We start from the raw sequence: 14969 nt of genomic DNA, 5'->3' as shown, positions 1-14969 counted from the left end.
AGAGGAAGGCGTGTGAGCTTACCGTGTTGATCTTTCTAGGCAGAGGCACGGGCGTCTCGGCGCCTCCTGCTGGGCTCCCATTGGTCTCCTCACTGGACTGCTGGGAAGACAGGCTGACCCCATCGGCATGCTGATTGGGTGACGGAGGGTCAAGGGGTTGGAGTTGGGATTGTGGAGAGGGTTGTGGGGAAGGTTGGGGGGAAGGTTGTGGGGAAGGCTGTGGTTGAGATGGAGGCTGAATCTGGGGTTGGATTTGAGGCTGAGAGGGGGGTTGATGTTGGGGTTGGAATGGAGGTTGAGATGGAGTATGAGGCTGAGACGGAGGTTGAGCTGGAGGCTGAGATAGAGGCTGAGATGAAGGTTGAGACTGAGGCTGAGACGGCGGTTGAGATGGAGGCTGAGGAGGAGGCTGAGATGGAGACTGAGACGGCGGTTGAGATGGAGGCTGAGGAGGAGGCTGAGATGGAGACTGAGACGGAGGTTGAAAGTGAGGCTGAGATGAAGGTTGGGGCTTTGGAGAGGGTTCCCCGGGTGGGACTCGTGTCCCGGGCTCAGCTGTTCCAGGTTTGGGGGGCAGATCCTTCAGCTGGGGCTTCCGGGGGAGGTCAGAGAGCTGTGGCTTGGGAGGCAGGTCAGACAGCTGCGGCTTGGGGGGCAGTTCACCAGGTTTGGGGGGAAGGTCAGAGGGCTGGGGCTTGGGGGGCAGGTCCCCGGGATGAGGCCGCTCTAGGGGCACGGTCCTCTGGGGGGTTTCAGCTCCTGACGGGGACTTCAGGTGGCAGAAGACCTCTGGGGGCAGGCTGGGCTTGTCCATCGATGGATGGATGGTGTCTATCTTCCTCAGTGCCACTGGCGGAAAGACAAACACAAAGAGGGCCTTACTTTGAGCGGCTTCATCTGGAAACATGTCCTGCAACATATCATTGCTGCTTCATTGTCGACAGGTGCTTTGTTGACAGCCTAAACTAAACATGTCAGTGTGAGCTACTTCACAACAGTGCTGGAGAGCAAGACAAGGAGCTGTTTACCTTTCTGAGGTAGTTTAGGGAGAACTCTTGGTCCAAGAGTAGACTTGGTGTTAGCTGCAGTGGAGCTGGAGGAACATGAACATAATTATCAATACATGAACTGGTAACCAATGGGAGAAAGAAGCAACTGCCTTGTCTTCAGTCAGAGGATCATCAAGACCACAGAGAAAATCATTAATGCATTAAGCTGGGAGTCACCCTCGCGACTGTTCTGCTGCACAGAGAAACCTGAGCAATGAAAATCTGAAACTAAATTTAAGGAACAGCACCATCTCTGGTCACAAATATGCTACTGCAATGGCATTTCAGATAATCTATGTTACAATAGCACCATAGCGAGTTAAATTGATTGGCATTTATTTGGATTGAAGGTCATTGTAGTGACCTTTGGTTTGAAGTATTTGGGTCTCCTATAGTTTGTTGATAAGGCCGAAATATATCAATGAACCAGTTGGAAGCAAGTACTTTCTTAGATTGTGAGGGATTATGCACATTTATATGATTGCTCAAGCAGTGACTATGAGAAGGTAGGAAACCTTTGAGGTCAATAAACAAGAAGCCCAGAAATCAAAGTGACTTTATTGGACCCTTTCGAAATTGCCATGTTTGATGAGTTCGACAGCAGTTCGACAGACTATGCAAACACGCCGATTTCGAAATATCAAGTTTATTGCAGCTACCTTTGCGGCTGTGGAATTCCTTCAAACTTGTTAGAGATCGGCGACATCTTGTTCATCGGCGGAGGGGTAGAGTCACTTCCTGTGATTTTGACATGGGCAACAAATAACTAATTAGTTTTCTGTTGCCATGATACAACAGAACACCCCAAAAAATAAGTGCTTATTTGATATGAATGCATGAAGAAAATTAAAAACATATGGCCTCCTAGGTAATCCTTTACAAACTCTGGCTGAGTTTTCTAAAGATGCTTTTCTGTTCTGATTTAGACCACAGGTTGCTGCTGTTGTTGTTTCTTCCCCATGGGAAGGCGGTGTGGAGGGGGGTGTGTGGACGCCTCACCCCCGGGGAGGGCCGCCCTGCTGAGGGAGCCGTGGGACAGGGAGCTGGGTGGGTCGGACAGGGTACGCTTGTGTCCAGGGGGAGGGGGCGGAGGCCTCTTCTTAGACAGGGTGGCGCTGGCCCCGGGGCTGAAGGGTGTGGTGGAGGGGGAGCCGGATGAGGTGAGAGCTGCAGGAGCAACACGCACGCACCACACACACACACACACACGCACACACACACACACACACACACACACACACACACACACACACACCCACACACACACACACACACACACGCACACACACACACACACACACACACACACACACGCACACACGCACACACACACACACACACACACACACACACCCACACACACACACGCACCACACACACACACACACGCACACACACACACACACGCACACACACACACACCGACACATACACACACACACACACACCCACACACACACACACACATATTCACACAAACACACACACACACAGGATACAGATTCACACATAGACATACACACAGTTGAAGACAGACACAGGCATGGACACACAGATACACATAAACAGACATACACACACGCGCGCGCACACACACACGCACACGCACGCACACACACACACACACACACACACACACAAGCAAACCAGATGATGACAATGTTGATGATAGGGGGGCAGATTGACAGCTGTCAGGCTTCGCCGTTACCATGGTTACCGAACAAAGATTGAATGGAGATGTAGAGCTTGGAGACGGATAATGGATAGTGATAGTGTTACTATAGTGAAAGTGTTAGGGATAGAGATATGTTAGTGAGTGATAGAGTAAGTGTTAGTGTTCGTGATATTGATAGTGCTTGTGAGTGATAGTGTATAGTGTATAGTGTTGGTGATAGTCATAGTGTCAGTGATAGTGACTGTGATCCAGGGTGATGTGATAGTGATAGTGATAGTGTATAGTGTTGGTGATAGTCATAGTGTCAGTGATAGTGACGGTGATCTGTTGGTGATAGTGACTGTGATCCAGGGTGATGTGATAGTGATAGTGTACAGTGTTAGTGATAGTCATAGTGTCAGTGATAGTGATGGTGATCTGATGGTGATAGTGACTGTGATCCAGAGTGATGTGATAGTGTATAGTGTAAAGTGTTGGTGATAGTCATAGTGTCAGTGATAGTGATGGTGATAGTGATCTGATGGTGTTAGTGACTGTGATCCAGAGTGATGTGATAGTGATAGTGATAGTGTATAGTGTTAGTGATAGTCATAGTGTCAGTGATAGTGACGGTGATAGTGATAGTGATGGTGATAGTGACTGTGATCCAGGGTGATGTGATAGTGATATTGTATAGTGTTTAGTGTTAGTGATTGTCATAGTGTCAGTGATAGTGATGGTGATCTGATGGTGATAGTGACTGTTATCCAGGGTGATGTGATAGTGATAGTGACAGTAGAGGCCCTCTGAGGAGCAGGAACAACAGACTGGGCGGGAGGACATGGACGCCGTGTTTGGACAACAGAGACAGGAGTAGAAACAACACTCCCCAGGCCATCCACACCAGCGAGGAATGTGTGTGTGAGACAGAAACACACACAACCCTGGAGAAGGAGTGTGGGCTACTGCGTGTTTTTGGCAGGTGGGGATGGGCCTGGTTTAGCCTGGGTGTTATCCTGAAGGGTGTTAATTCTGGTCTACAGTGAAGTCTAGTAAGAGAAGCTTATAGAGAACTCAGCCATGATAGAACTGTACTGCTCAGAGATCTTGGGCACGACTCACGTTTTACAACAAGAGACCAATCAGCTTGCCAGAGCTCCAGGTTTAGGAAGTTAATCCCTGCCATGTATTTGTTCCAACCCTTAAGCACTGAGCACAGTGAAACTCATTAATGTGTTCTGTCTCAATCCCCAGGCTCATATGGTTGATTTAAAATCCAGGGCTGAATTTGTACTTTCTGAACCTGGAAGTTCCATCTCCGCTAACAGGGGCTGGAGTCTTTGCCAAACGTTTAACTTGTTTAAGAGGAGAGACATCGATCCCTTCTCTGAGCAGCAGAGAAAGAAACCAGAGGAGGAAGGTAACCGCTATGAGGCTTTAAGAAGAGGGGAGGAGGGCAGAAAGTAAAAGCAGGATATTCACTGATGTACGGTCGAGAGCCAGCCAGAGTGGCGTAGTGCGAGTGAGAGCCAAGGAAAGCCAAGTGTGGAGCTGAATAAGAGAAAGGAAGAAAGAAGGAAAGGAGGGAAAAGAAAAGAGCGAGATGAGCAGGAGTGTGGGAGGGAATCTATGTCACTATTTAAAACAGCGACTCCCACACCAGAAGCACAAGATGAGATTTAGTCAGCAGGAAAAACCCAGGGGAGAGATGGCCGAGGTTCTCTGAGCCAGGGCTGGAAGAGAGAATGCCATGCCGCTAATCCTGCTATTGTCAGCAGTTAGTGTGTTGGAATGCATTAGACGACATCTAGCTAACAATACTGGAATACATTAGGCAACATCAAGCTAGCATACAGGATTAAATTAGACGCAACTAGCTAGCATGCTGAACACATTCAGGCTTAACTAGCTAGCATAATGGAATACATAAGAAGAAATCATGCTAGCATACTGGAATATATTAGGCAGACTAGCTAGCATACTGGAATATATCTGAGCATATCAAGCGAGCATACTGGAATACATTTGGACTTAACTAGCTTGCATACTGGAGCACATTAGGTGACATCTAGCTAGCATACTGGAACACATTAGAGCACATTTAGCTTTCATACTGGAATACTATATATTGTTATAAATATATATTAAGACAGCGTTTTGGCATATGCTATAGAATATACAGCTAGCGTGTTGAATATCAATTGTGAAGATCGATTAACAATGTACACAATATCTAAGTATATATTAAACTAAACCATCAATTATTTCAGTATAACTCCAACTGTCTTTATTTGCAACATTCAGTTAAAAAACCATAGCCAAGATGTATAATGAATAGATCAACCACCAGTTGGTACAGTCCACTGCGTAGGCTGGTATGCGGATCTATCCATCATAAATCCCGGTGGTCAAATAGGAGCCCTTTATTGTGGCTTTAGGACCTCCTGCTAGGATGACTCCTACTCATGGCCTTATTATTTTTAATTATAAAAGTGTTGAGGTGGACTCGGTGTCTAATCGTCTGACAGGGGATCTCATCTCCGTCTGGGGCCCTCCCCACCCCACTAGGGGTCTCTGTTAACACTGCTAATGGCACGGGCCCCAGACCCTACTCTCCCTATTGACCAGTCGCATTCTACATTTGAGAATGTGTGCATGATTCAAAGAACATGAGTGAGACAGGTTACAGTGGCTCACCCCTACCACCAAGCACAGTGTTTGTATGTACTTTTATTTAGCCTAGCCTTTGACAGCATCTAGTTCCAATGCTAATAAGTTAGCTCCTAGATTAGACCGAGACAGCAATTTAGCACCCAGGCTAACAGCTAAGCTCCTAAAGGCTGGCCTCAGACTTGGTGCTGGAGCTAGCATCACTGGGTGTGTGTGTGTGTGTGTGTGTGAGGTCTGACCTTTGCCCTGGTTCCTGGGGGGCAGCGGGGGTCCGTCCACGGGGGAGCAGGAGGAGCTGAGGTCGGTGGAGGTGCTGTACACCTGGTTGGAGAAGGCGCTGTAGGACAGCCGCTGCTGCTTGTCGCGGTGGCTGAGGAAGCCCGGCAGGGACAGCTTGTCATGGGGGGAGAGGCTGGAGGAGTGGCAGAAGCTCTGGGGCCGCGGGGAGCGGTCCTTCTTGATGGGACTGGGCTGGAGGGGGTAAGGGGTGGAGGTGTTAGTGGTGGAGGTGGAGGAAGAGGATGGAGGAGAGGAGGTGGAGGTGGAAAAGGGTATTAGGGGTGGAAGTGGGGAGGGGGACGATGGAGGAGAGGAGGTTTGAGGAGGAAGGGTTGGAGAGGAGGAGGTGGGGCAAAGGAGGGGCGGAGGAAGAGGGGGCGAGATGACAAAGGTCAGGTTATATGCAGGCTAATAAATCACGTCTTAATGGGGTTATGGCAATCGTTTGAATTATAGTTGACAATTATTGTTGTCGTATTAAGTCCTTCATTTCCGATGAGAATTGTCCTTTAAGATACTTGACGCAGGAGGATCTGAATCCATGACTGACATGGTGCATCCAGACCCCATGGAGATGGTGCTGATGCTGCGGTCTCACCTTGTCCTCCAGGTCATCATCGCTCTCGTCCATCTCCTCCAAACGGAGGCTCCACTCATACTCCACATGGATGTGGGGGTTGAACTTCCCCTCGGCAGCCTGCACCAGCTGCACACGCACACATAGACACACACACACACACACATGCACACACACGAACATACAAACACACGTACACACACATACACACACACACAAAGACACACACACACACACATGCACACACACGAACATACAAACACACGTACACACAAGCACACATAAAGACACACACACAAAGACACACATACCCGTGCACACAGACAACCACACACACACCCACAAACAAACACACACACAAACAAATGAATCAAACCACTTCTCTAATATAACACATAACTCTAACAGAAGTGAGCAACGGCCAAGGCTGTGTCTCCCTGCAGTCAGGGAGCAGGAGTCCCCTCACTGCCCTCTAGTGGTGGCCTCAGACCCAACACAACAACCCCTCTCTACTGGAACCATCTGCCCATGTGTGCGTCTCTGACAGCAACACGTGTGCCGGTGTAAAAAACGTGTGTCCGGGTGCACGCAATGAGCGTGCTCAGCTCCGCTACTCACCGCCTCCTCGCACGGAGCGTTCCGCAGTCGCCTAGCAACATCCAGGGCCGTTTCCCCGTTCTGATTGGCTGGAAAAAAAGGGAGTGAAGAAATGGGTGAGTGACCGTAGGAGTCTAGTGTGCAGGTGTGTTTATATCTATGTGTGTGTGTGTGTGTGTGTGTGTGTGTGTGTGTGTGTGTATAGATGTATGTGGTATTCTTGCCCCTCAGAAGTAGTGTGTATGTATCTGCGTGTGTATGTACTACATCTATGTGAGTCTGTGTGATGTGTGTGTGTGTGTGTATATAACTCACTGATGTCAGAAGTAGTGAGTATGTATCTGCGTGTGTATGTACTATATCTGTGTGAGTCTGTGTGTGTGTGTATAACTCACTGATGTCTGTAGTGGGTTTCCCTTTCGCAGTATGTGTGTGTGTGTTTAACTTACTGATGTCTGTAGTGGGTTTCCCTTTCGCAGTATGTGTGTGTGTGTTTGTGTGTGTGTGTTTAACTTACTGATGTCTGTAGTGGGTTTCCCTCTCAGCAGTAGTTTGAGACATTCATGTTTCTGGTACATGCAGCAGTAGTGCAGCGCTGTGTTCCCAAACTCGGTCTGCTTGTCTAGGTTACCACTACACACAAACACACACACACACACACACACACACACAAAGTTAACATCTGTTATATTTAAAATAAACGTGATTAAAAAGTTAAAAGTATGCTCAGCTATGCTCAGTATGTGAGAGCATATAGTGGCAGCAGTATGCTAACCGTCCGTGGACAACATTAGGGGACATATACTTTCATACATATTTTCAATATATATTCAGTTTATTAACGCTATATATCATATGTAACATGTAATACATGCATACTATACTGAGCTGGAAGCAGCGCGCTGAGAGAGCAGCTAACTAGCGGCTAACCGCGTTCTCTGGTACCAAGACACGTGAGGACAGTCAACAATAGGAGGAATAATGAAGAGAGACTACTGGAGGAGCGTGACCCAGATCCCTGCACCCCCCAGGGATCAGAGCCTCGCTCTCTGCTTCACAATGTCCCTCTCTCTGTCTCTCTCTCACTGGTTTAGAATGACTCTCTATCACTCTCTCTCTCTCTTGTTTTGGATGACTATCTGTGGTGCACTACTCTCTTAGAAACTGCATGTGCACTCGGTTTATGGACTTTGTGTGGGTTTGGATGGATAATTTTCATTCATTACATTGTGAACGATCATTTTATTAAACAGCATTATTTGAATGAATAGATACGATGTAACAACATCACAATAGGGGGTTTGAAATATGATTTCCAAAGATTGTAATTATTGTTTTTCATAGTATTTTTAGTTAGTTCAGGTTTAAAAAAGCGTATCTGCAGGTTGTAAGGTTCGATAGCGTATCTGATAATGTCATAAAGTTCTATAGCGTACCTTATGATGTCATAAGGTTCTATAGCGTATCTGATGATTTCATAAGGTTTATAGCCTATCAGCTGAGAGTTAGGTTCTAATCTCTCATATCTGATATCATAAGGTTATATGGCGTATCTGAGGGTCGTAAAGGTTCTTTAGGGTATCTGATGATGTCATAAGCTTCTATAGGGTATCTGATGGTCGTAAAGGTTGTATAGCGTATCTGATGATGTCATAAGGTTGTATAGCATATCTGACAATGTCATAAGGTTCAATAGCATATCTGATGATGTCATAAGGTTCTATAGCATATCTGATGATGTCATAAGGTTCAATAGCATATCTGAGGATTTCATAAGGTTCTATAGCATATCTGATGATGTCATAAGGTTCTATAGCATATCTGATGATGTCATAAGGTTCAATAGCATATCTGAGGATTTCATAAGGTTCTATAGTGTATCTTTTGGTCGTAAAGGTTGTATAGCCTATTGGATGATATCAGAAGGTTCTGGGGTGCACAGTGTTGTCAGACGATGTCACCACCGTACCTGTTCTGGACCAGGAAGTCGACCAGGTGCAGGGAGGTGTGGTCCGCTGTGCGCACGGAGAAGTGCAGCGCCGTCTCCCCGGACTCCTGCAGGGGGCGGTAACGGGCAGCGGAGAGAGAGCCACCATCAGGCACCACACGTCCTCCAGCTCTCTCCCTCTCCCTTCCACATCTCTCTCCATCTCTTACCCTCTCCATCTCTCTCTATGTCCTCCGTTCTCATCTCTTGTCCTTTATCCCTATCTCTCTCTCCTAGCGTTTGATCAAGCAACAGTGAACAAAATGGCTGCTTGAGTGAATGGGTTAAGACGTGCGGCAGTTTTCTGTAATGTGGTCAAATATTTATACATGAAGGATCGTGAATACAGTGGGAAGTAAGCTCAGGAGAGGAGACGGCTCCATGAATTCATGCATTCTCTTAATGCCATCTGTCTCAAACACTCAATGTGTATGTGAGTAGAATCAGTGATATGGCATAGTGCTAATTTTCTCCAGGTGTGTGTATGTGTGTAGCATCAGTGATATAGCATAGTGCCAATTTCCTCCAGGTGTGTGTGCATGTGTGAAGCATCAATGATACAGCGTAGTGCTCATTTGATCTTGAAGGGAAGGGAATGGTGCTATATGTTGTCAGCACACCTATCCCTAAGAAATCAGTCCATAATCATAACCAAACAGCCTATCATTTAGAAAGGGGGCGTGTTGGTCGGACTCACCGGTCCCGCCTCTGGGAGGGGCTCCATAAGCTCCACCCCCTCGGCGTAGACCTGGACCAGAGCCAGCAGGTCCCGGGACTGCACCGCCTCACACAGGTCAACCATCTTGGCCATGGCCGACGAACACGTCTTCCGGGCGAAGCGGTGGTCCACGTACTTAGAGTTGATGAACTCCTTCCTTGCTGTCCTGGAAGGGCACAAATGAATAGTAAATGTATATCATATTGTGTTGTTGTCACCCATACTGTAAGTTCTCATTGTGCCTTACAGGTACACTTTGATCCAATATTTTGATCCCTAAAGTGAGTCCACTCACATGTCGCTGGAGGGGGTGGGCTTGGGGGAGGGGGATGTCAGGTTCCCCTCCATGATCTCGTTGAAACTACTGTTCCCGATGTTCTTAGCGAGCTGAGGAACAAACAGGAAACAGGACATCCATTATGGAGCAGTCAGAAAATCAATATCACGGTACTTAGTACAATTTATAAATACACAAGTGTTGTGTTGAAGGGTTAAATGACGATAAAAGGTTTGGATGTATCTGTGGGACCAGAGTCCATTGTAGATTAATTCAAAACAGAGCACTGTAATAAACAGCATATTAAATATGAAATATTAAACATGGATTCAGCTCTGGGTTGCCTAAGCTATGCGTGCTAGACCAGTACAACATCTTCAGGATGTACATTCCAGTAGAGCACAGATGCAAACAAAGGGTTACATTTTCTGTTTATAGCTTTCATAATCCGTTGATCTTTCACTGTGTATTTAATATATGTAGTTGTGCCAGAAATACCAGGATGGCTGATAAAGATGTGAGAGTTAACTACATTCTATTGTTCCTTTTCTTAAAGAATTACAAAGTGCAATGCAATCTGCAATAAAAAGGATTAAACCTTACATCTGGGATACATAGACTTATAACACGCCAACAAAGAAATGTGTGCTGTGATATTGCAAAATTTTGCTTGGCAGTAAACTAAACAGACCATAATACACACATACAGCTATCCACGCAATCCTGCAGTAATGACAACAAAGAAATGTGTGCTGTGGTATTGTCTAATTTTGCTCGGCAGTTAACTAAACAGACCATAATCCACACATACAGGCACACACGCAGTCCTGCAGCAATGACACATTTGGCTTTCCCCTGCTAATTAGATACCATCCATTAAGTTGGGGGTCCGGGTCGGCCGCGGGGGGCTACAGGGGGTTAGAGAGTGGACCCACCAGCAGCTCCGAGGTGCCCAGCTTGTCCAGCTCCATGGACTGGATGCGGGAGATGTGGACGCCCATCTCCCGGTGGATCCCCGAGCACTCGATGCAGGTCAGGATGCCCAGGTTAGTGGACAGCCACCTGGGGTCTGAGGACACACAGAGACCCTCTACTTCATCTGGGTCCACCTTGAAGCTGCACAACACGTCCATTCACAAGTCTTCTCTGTTTGTCTCTAACCCCGCCCCCCCCCCCCCCCCCCCCCCCCACCCACACACACACACACACCCCCTGAGCCACACCCACACCCACACACACACACACACACAGGAACCCTGGGGAAAAAACGATATAGCTATAACTAGCTCAAGCCATCAGAGGCTGGTAATGGGAAAACTTGGTAATAAGGCTTTAACTTAAAAATGTATCTTAAATACACTTATTAACTGTGTATCTAAAGAGAGACTAGGGATACACTGCTTCCCTATCCTTATCTCCATTTAACATAATTTATCATATCCGATCTTATACATCAGATATGATCAATTATAAATTAAATTAGTTAAATTAAATTAATTAAATTATTATTATTATCTTGTCTTGTCATATTCTTGACTTGAACTAACTAATCATCTTGTATCTTAGCTTGTGAGTATGTGTGAGACAGAGAGGAAGACAGAGAGGAAGAGAGATGGTGTGTGTACATGTGTGAGCGTGATAGGTGCTATCTCTCTCATACACAGTGTGTTCTAACGGAACCATCAGGTTGTCCAGCGCAACCGCTGAACAAGACCGGTGATGTCATCGAGATTAAAGATAGAGCTCCATCCAGGTCAGAAAGAGAGAGAGAGAGCAAGAGACCAAGAGAGCAAGGAAAATAGAACTAGATAACAATCTAGTGTTTCATGAGGGAGACTGTGATGTGAAGACATCATCAGTCAAAGGCAGCCACAAACACACATACACACACACACACACACACACACACACACACACACACACACACACAATCCGGTCTGTTTGTGTGTTTGTGTTTGTTTGTGGCCGTCTTTGACTTACACACACACACAGACAGGATTGTGTGTGGGCATTATGTAACTGTGTCATATGCAAGTTGCATTTATTCTCAGATGAGTGTGTTTGTGTGTGTGTGTGTGTGTGTGTGTGTGTGTGTGTGTGTGTGTGTGTGTGTGTGTGTGTGTGTGTTTGTGTGTGCTCTGTGTTTGTGTGTGTGCGATAGAGAGCAACAGAGAGTGTATGTGTCTGGTGCTGACAGTGCTTTTTCACATGAGAGATCTGGTCAAAGAAACAGACGCAAACACACACACACACACACCCTGACACACACGCGCGCATATACAAAGACGCACACATACAAAAACACAGACACTACTAGTGCCCAGGGTGTCGGGTTAGTCACCCTTCCCCTTATCAAGGTGAGGGCTCAGCCTGGTGTGTGTGTGTGTGTCTGTGTTTGTGTATCTGTTCCTGTTTTTGTGTGTTTGTGTGTGTGTGTGCCATAGAAAGCAATAGAGTGTGTGTCTGTTGCTGACAGTGCTTTTTCACGTGAGAGATGGGGGTCAAATACACACACACACACGCACACACACAAACACACACACACAAGCACCCGCACAAATACACACACACACACACACACACACACACACAATACTTGTGCCCTGGGTGTAGGGATGGTGACCCCTCCCCCCTATCAAGGTGAGCGCTCAGCCTGAACCAGCAACCAGTGTGTGTGTGTAATACATTATTAACACACACACACACACACACACACACACACGTACCGGCCGCTCCACAGTCGCAGCAGGTGTGGTTCCCAGGCATCCGCAGGACGTCCTCGATGATGGCCTTGGTGAGGTCCTCCAGCCCCCCGCCCTCCCCAGCGCTGCTCTGCTCCCCGCGGAACGCCATGTTGAGGGCCTCCTCCTTACTGTTGGTCAGCACAGACACCCAGCTGGAAGACACACACACACACACACACACACTCCTTAATGTGGCTTCCCAGCACAGACACCCAGCTGGTAGAGACACACGCACAAGTGTGCACACACACACATTTGCCTTTGCACTCGCACCCACAAACGCATGGATGTTTACACACCGACACGCACACACACACACACACACTTGACTTGCTCTTGCACCGGCACACACAGACTCTTGGCTGCTCACACACACATTAAAGCAGTGTTAATGAACGGCGTTTGACCCCCTGTGGATGTGGAACAGCTCAGTCTGCCCCGACCAGCTGCTGCTCACCAGCCCCTCGTCCCTCGTCTCGTTAACTTACATGACAAACTCCTGCTCGTCCTCCGCCTGGAAGTGGTACGTCCGGTTGTCTGGGGACAGAACAACAACACGATGTGGGTGAGTGATGGAGTCTCTGACCGCTGGCACAGCACGCCAGCTCAGCTCAATTCAAGCCCTGCCAGGTTTCTCCTCCAGCCCGCCCGGCACTGGCAGGTCCGACTGAATCTAGGATGACTGTGGTGCAGAAGAGACGCTTTGTAAGACTCTGGGATGATGTCTACCTAGGGGAATCTAGGAGAGGAGTTTGGTTTCTGAAACAGACTTATTTTCTGAAACTAAAGTTTGCTGCTTGTTAAGATACAGAAAATGACTTTTATTTATTCACCTCTTGGATGTTGTTAGTGAGCTACAGAACTGAAGGGTGAAATAAAGCTGGTCAAATAAAGACATTCTCTGAAAGTGTTAGATGTCGCCAGTTGTATCAAAGGGAGGGCTTTTATTTTTGGAGTGCTTGACAGCTTGTGTTGGGTCACCATGGGAACCACATTCTAGGATGGAAACGAGGCTGTGGTGTGACAGGGAGAACCCCCCCCCTGCTCACAGTTGCCTTGGTAACCCAGCCCCCAGAATTGAAACGGAAAACCACTTTTCACTTAAGGGAAAAGAATGCAAGTGTGTGTGTGTGTGTGTGTGTGTGTGTGTGTGTGTGTGTGTGTGTGTGTGTTTGTGTGTGTGTATTGGCATGCGTGTGTGTGTGTGTGTGTGTGTTTGTGTGTGTGTGTGTGTCTGTGTGTATGTGTCTGTGTGTGTGACTTACGGGAAATTAGATCAAAGCACTTCCTGTCCTCAGCGCTAGGTTTCACCTGGCAGGTGAGCAGGTTCAGTTTGACGGGCTGCCGGTTAGACTGGACAAGCACGCGCACACACACACACACACACACACACACACACACACACACACATCAAAAAACACGCACACACACACACACACACACACACAAAATGAACACTGTGTTATAGAAATGAAATGGTTATATCCATCATGATGTAAAACAGATCGCAACAAATTCCCAACACATCAACCAGCTCTGTTCCTCACTGTGGTCTCCATGGTAACCAGTGTTGCCAGCTGGCACATGTGATGCCAGCGGCCTTGGGGGGGGGGGGGGGGGGGTAAAGCGCTGTGCTCACGCGATGCTAACAGGCTGCGAGGAACGCTGGGGGGGACTGGAGCTGGCAGACAGAAGGAGAGCCAGCAGACAGAGAGACTGACTGACAGACGGACTGACAGACAGACGGCAGACAGACTGACGTGCAGATGGCAGACGGGATAGCACTGGGGCCATGGCCTATGGGGATATTGTTATTATTTTTGCACGCTTTGTGCAGATGTTCGATTTGAAATTGAATGAATGAACTCTACCTTATATATTAATAGGATAACCTTAAAAACAAACCAATATTGTATTCTCTATTTTAGAGTACCTGATATACTACACAGCCCTAAAGCAGAAGTCTGTCTCTGTGCCATCTACCCGCCAGCCAATCAGATCACAGACACCCCAGAGCCATGAGGTCAGAGGTCAGAGGCACCAGATGATATGAGAGGCTGGCGGTGTCTAAGGCAGACCAATGTGTGTGCAGCACTCTGGAATATAGTGAAGTTATATTGTCGGCTGCTTCTGTGAAGCATGCTATTTGTGTTACGCTAATTCCGATGCTGTCTGTTCAGTGACAGCCAGCTGGAATAACAGTATTTTTTTCTTTCCCTCTTGAAGCTAGCCTAGCCGGATTGCTAAACTAATAGAATACAGTTTCTAACTTCACATGATTTATGTGAAATCAAAGGCAGTCAACGTGGGCACAAGATTCATGTTTGAGTTAATCTACTGCTACCACAGTTTAACCCAACTATCCAATCCAATCCATTCCACTTTATTTATATAGCACAATTTAAACAAACACAAGA

At 47.2% G+C, this 14969-nt stretch overlaps 1 protein-coding gene across 1 annotated transcript in view; it reads right to left on the bottom strand.

Annotated features, from left to right (window-relative positions):
- Positions 1-14969, bottom strand: part of asap1b (ArfGAP with SH3 domain, ankyrin repeat and PH domain 1b) — a 44091-nt gene that overhangs the window by 1967 nt on the left and 27155 nt on the right. The window contains exons 12-26 of the mRNA XM_079754760.1: positions 13818-13905; positions 13041-13089; positions 12535-12704; positions 10744-10877; positions 9827-9918; positions 9511-9697; positions 8796-8881; positions 7344-7459; positions 6848-6915; positions 6251-6358; positions 5613-5844; positions 2049-2216; positions 1709-1787; positions 1029-1093; positions 23-849 (exon numbers count right to left, since the gene is read on the bottom strand). Of these exons, the coding sequence (XP_079610886.1) occupies positions 23-849; positions 1029-1093; positions 1709-1787; positions 2049-2216; positions 5613-5844; positions 6251-6358; positions 6848-6915; positions 7344-7459; positions 8796-8881; positions 9511-9697; positions 9827-9918; positions 10744-10877; positions 12535-12704; positions 13041-13089; positions 13818-13905 (2469 nt within the window). The remainder of the gene's footprint in view (positions 1-22; positions 850-1028; positions 1094-1708; positions 1788-2048; positions 2217-5612; positions 5845-6250; positions 6359-6847; positions 6916-7343; positions 7460-8795; positions 8882-9510; positions 9698-9826; positions 9919-10743; positions 10878-12534; positions 12705-13040; positions 13090-13817; positions 13906-14969) is intronic.

Source organism: Pollachius pollachius (genome assembly GCF_949987615.1).
Source record: "Pollachius pollachius genome assembly, chromosome: 17".
Taxonomy (NCBI): domain Eukaryota; kingdom Metazoa; phylum Chordata; class Actinopteri; order Gadiformes; family Gadidae; genus Pollachius; species Pollachius pollachius.
This window is presented reverse-complemented; position numbering and strand designations above follow the sequence as displayed.